This window comes from Lolium rigidum, chromosome 3 (assembly GCF_022539505.1).
Source record: "Lolium rigidum isolate FL_2022 chromosome 3, APGP_CSIRO_Lrig_0.1, whole genome shotgun sequence".
Classification (NCBI taxonomy): domain Eukaryota; kingdom Viridiplantae; phylum Streptophyta; class Magnoliopsida; order Poales; family Poaceae; genus Lolium; species Lolium rigidum.
In genome coordinates this window covers 161,111,770-161,116,560 of record NC_061510.1, presented here as the reverse complement: position 1 = coordinate 161,116,560, position 4,791 = coordinate 161,111,770, and the positions used below count along the sequence as shown (strand labels likewise).

Genomic DNA, 4,791 nt, shown 5'->3' with positions numbered 1-4,791 from the left:
CCTATCACACAGTACTAAAACGAAATATAGACGGCGAGGCGAAGCTCGCAAATCTTCTAGTTACATATGAGGTTGTAGCTGAGTCTTTTTTAGCATTTTTCAGACCGGAAGATGTGAGTACAAACTTTTTTCTTCTCTTCTACTCTTTATGTAAGGTAACTAACCTGACACTACAAAAAATTGTAAATGCTTGTGCTTTGTATGTCAAGAAGTGATAGGCAGTTTGCTCTTTGCTGCAGCCCGAAGAAACAACAAGCAAAGACCGTTGCGGCTCATGAAACGTGATTGCAAAAATTAGCTCGGAAACTAAGAACGTAGGGATGGCTTAACAAGCATGTGACGCCAGCAACTGAGCTCAGTTAACAATCATATATTAAATCTCAGTCGACTTAGCTCCAGACATGCCCATATTAATAACCTGTTACATGAGCATGGTTTTGTTACAATGGGAAAATAGTGAAAACTGCAAAGGTAGCCCTAGATGTTAACAATCATGTATTCCACGAATGTGTAAAATTTCAACTCAAACACCTTGTATTTCAGGCTATTTAAAAGACAAATTTAACAACTTTTGAAGATTTTAATATTTGCACTATTCATTACTTCACAGTGACGGAGCTATTATTTTGTGAGTGGGGGCTCTCTCCAATATATACGGGGAATTGCATTTGGTTTCTACAACAACGACGGGTGCCCGCTGTTGTAGAGGCTAAATGCAATTCCTATCTTTATGATATTAAAATATATACTCTTGTAAAAAAAATAGTATAAATCCAACAAGCCAGGCCACCCAAATCAAGGGTGAGCAGCTAGCTAACCTGTTCCGATGGTCATCCCCGTGATCTGAGGTGTGAGCTCTATCTGGTGACACGACAGACGTGCCCTCGTTTGCTTTTGCATCCAGCCATGCATACTTGCAAATCTCTCTCTCTTTCTCCCGCGCGCGCGTCTCTCTCTAGCAAACTATTCCTCTGGCTGCAACCAAGCAAAACCCTCCAAAAAAAACTCTTGCTAGTTCTGACCATCACTTGTGCGCTTCTGAGCCACAGAACAATCAGCCACCGCTACAAATAAGACTGGACCTCGTGAATAGCAACGACAAAACTCCCACGCGCGCGCACCTAGATCTCATCTCTTGTTCTCTCTCTCTCTCGCATTTCCTCTTGTGCTCTGCTCCGATGGCGCCGACTGCCCAGGTACTGACCTCAGCTGCCTCCTGCCAAATGCCAGCCATCGCGGTTTCTGGCCAGATGTCCATGCCTCATTTTCTTGGTTCCTCAGGTTTTGACGGCGCCGGGGCAAGACCGCCGCGGCGATGGCGGCGGCGGGGAAGTGCGCAAGCCGGCGGTGAGGTGCCACCCAGCGCTGTCCTCGGAGGGGAAGGCGTCCATCAGGGGCGTCGTGGGCCAGCTGCTCGCGGCCACCGGCAAGGACAAGAGCCTCGTCTCGCTCGGCGTTGGCGACGCCTCCGTGCACGACTGCTTCCGCCGGGGCGGGGAGTTTGCCGCCGACGCCGTCGCCGGAGCCGCCAGGTCCGGGGAGTTCGACTGCTACGCGCCATCACACGGGTGTCCCGCCGCGCGCCGGTGAGTACGCATGCCATGCTTCATCATCTATTGCCAGCTGTTTCTGCAAGTAGTTCAATATACTGCACTCCGGACTCCGGTAACCAGTTTTTCTGTCCGTAATTTTCTGATCGTTTTGTGAAATCTATAAATTAGTACCGTTAGATACGCATTCATGTCATCTTGATTTCTCATGAAAAAATAATGCTATCCGTGAAATTTTGGGAGAAGAAAAGTTGTGTCTTTCATCTTAGAGACGAAGCATGGTGAAGGCTTCCATTTTGCAACACTTACCTTCGGATGGTGTTTTCCATTTGCAACACCGACCTCACAAGACATATACCAGATGTAGTACGACCTACGTGGCCGCCCCAGCTTCATGCCAGTATGCCACGTGGACTATCAAGTATCTTTCAGAAAGTTCTAACTTGCTAGTCAGTTGTACAGTGATTGCTGGCAACCACACATATACACTAGGTACAAAGATAGTCTGAATCTGATATACAGACCACAGGCTCCAAAAAGCTAGACAATCCCGGGCCATTCATGTCACTGGTACACCTTTTCCAAGCAATCTCTTTCAGATTTGTACTTTACCGTAATCCAGTTCGTTGTCACATGATCATGTAGCGAAGAATTTTGTGCATTCTAAAGAGATGTTTCAATTTGTACCGGTAGTTCTAAATACTAATTTTATCTTGACAATATTTCAATAGGTTTGATGACATCTCTGGTCATTCCGTATCTGATGCAATGGACCTTTTCTTTGTAACAGCGCTGTGGCTGATCACCTCTCCGCCGGTGCGCGCCACCGCACCCGGGAGTCTGACGTGTTCATGACAGTCGGTGGCACAGGCGCGATCACGGCAATCACAACGGTGCTTGGTGGGGCTCCAGGGGCTAATATCCTGCTACCACGGCCAGGTTTCGCGCCCTATGAGTCGGCCTGTGAGCTTGTCGGTGCCGAACCTCGCTTCTACGACCTCCTGCCCCGGCGCGGTTGGGAGGCTGATCTTGCAGGCGTGCGTGCTCTGGCTGACGGTGCCACAGCAGCCATTGTCATCATCAACCCAAACAATCCGTGCGGTGCGGTCTACTCTGTGCAGCATCTTATTCAGGTGATCCTGAAACCGAAATAAAAAGTATTTTTACTAAATAAAATCTCTAAAGAACCAGGATGCTGTGAATAATCTGAAGAGATATACCTTTATGTACCCGTTATATGCATGATTGGTTGACATATCGCTGATCGCCAACTACATCCTTCATCTGCAGATCGCTGAGACTGCAAGAGATTTGGGGATTCCAGTAATAGCAGATGAGATATATGCGCATATGGTCTTTGGTGGCAGCAAGTTCATTCCCATGGCCACATATGCTCACATTGCACCGATCATCACCATTGGAGGGATCTCAAAGAGATTCATGGTACCAGGATGGCGTCTTGGTTGGTTGGCCTTCTGTGATCCTAATGGTACACTCAAACATGTAAGATACTAGATTATTTTCATGTTTCTGCATTTCTAGCTATATTCACTCTTGTATGCAGATCCATAACTTTTTTCTTCTAAAGGTTAGAACTGCGACTGAGATGCTACTGAATGTGACTTCAGGACCAGCCTCAATCATCCAGGTGAGGAACCAACTACTCACCAATGTTTGACCTACACAAGCCCCTACTACTAACCAATATTTGACCTACACAAGCCCACTAATTCAGATGAATTATTTTAACACGCAGGCAGCAGTTCCTAAGATTCTTACTCATGAACACAATGAGTTCCATCTGAATGTGGTCAACTTGCTCGAATCTGCTGCAGATGCTCTCTACAAAAGAATTAACCAGATTGAAGCTCTCCAATGCTACTCAAAGCCTCACGGTTCAATGTTCATGATGGTTGGTTTTCATATATGTACTGTCATTAGATTATGATGAGTATCCTATGTCTGAACTGATGATCACAAAATCATGCAGGTTGAAATCAATACTTCACTTTTATCAGGCATTGCAGATGATATGGACTTTGCTCGTGAATTGATCAACGAAGAATCCGTCCTGGTTTTACCTGGTATAATTCACTATATCTTTCAATTCCTAAGACCTTTCTGTCTAAAAGCCCTTTTAGACTATATTTACAATTTCAGTATCGCCCTTTCAGGTTTTGTCCTTGGGTTGAAGAACTGGGTTAGGATATTCTATGGTGCACCTATTAATCAAATACTGGAAGCCTGCGATAGGATTGAGTCATTCTGCCAGAGAAGGGCATGTCAATCAAAGCTATCAAAAAACAAGTTCTGAAACCAGCACTAGGGTTTTTGTTAGCTCTCTGGCCATTTATAAAGCTTTTAGTTTCATTTCTCAGGAGATGAATTTATGACAATACACGTGAGATTTGTATATAAAATCCTAGGAACAATTATACTAGATAGTAGAACAGAATAAAGTTTGCAACAAAATTTACAGATTAAAGGTGAAACATTCCTTCTATTACTTCACAGCAGCAATTTGGTTATCATCTAATGGTTGATCAAATAACTAGTGAGCTACAGGCCTTATTTCCAGTCGAGCTACAAGCCTACAAACTATTGAAAGAACTGAAATACCATATTGACAGTGGTTGGTATCAGTATCAGTGTACAAAGTAAGGCATGTGTGCATTGGGGCCCAAGGAGGAACTGCTGAAGTTCATAATCCAATCCCTTCGTGTCCAAAAGCAGAGATCAAATACACTGCATCATAACAAACAAAATGAATTGATTGTATATAAGAAAATGGTTTATGCGCTTTCTTCACCTGTTTAAGTTTGGATGTGACGATCGGACAGGCATACCATGGTGTCTTTACTCCTCCTACACGATTCAGTAATTTTCTTCTGTAATTCTGGTTATCATCTCAAGTGACTAGGAACTACAGCATAGAAGATGGATAATCAGTTACTAATTCTGACAGCCCACAGTGCAAAACTTGAGCAAAATGACAACCTCAATTCCACGAGCACATGCAAAGTAAAGGTAGAGACACTTCGATTTATAGTACCAACCACGAACGGTTCATCATATAGCAAGCAGCACGTATAAACATAAGTGGCAGACTGCAGGTTATTCTTATTTAGGCATATACTCTCCAGCGAGCGAACAAAACATGGGTAAAAGAGTTTTCTGTTCACCGGCTACGAGCAGCGTAGGCAAAGGACGCGGCGGCGATGACAGTGGTGGTAGGGCACAG

At 44.5% G+C, this 4,791-nt stretch overlaps 1 protein-coding gene across 1 annotated transcript; it reads left to right on the top strand.

The window, feature by feature from the left end:
* The first annotated feature begins 1,163 nt into the window (after positions 1 to 1,163).
* Positions 1,164 to 4,056, top strand: LOC124702608 (nicotianamine aminotransferase 1-like). Its single transcript, XM_047234771.1, has 8 exons — positions 1,164 to 1,196; positions 1,282 to 1,586; positions 2,341 to 2,683; positions 2,841 to 3,053; positions 3,139 to 3,198; positions 3,307 to 3,462; positions 3,541 to 3,634; positions 3,725 to 4,056. The coding sequence occupies exons 1-8, from the start codon at positions 1,179 to 1,181 to the stop codon at positions 3,862 to 3,864; spliced, it is 1,329 nt and encodes a 442-aa protein (XP_047090727.1). The 5' UTR covers positions 1,164 to 1,178; the 3' UTR covers positions 3,865 to 4,056.
* The last annotated feature ends 735 nt before the right edge of the window (positions 4,057 to 4,791 follow it).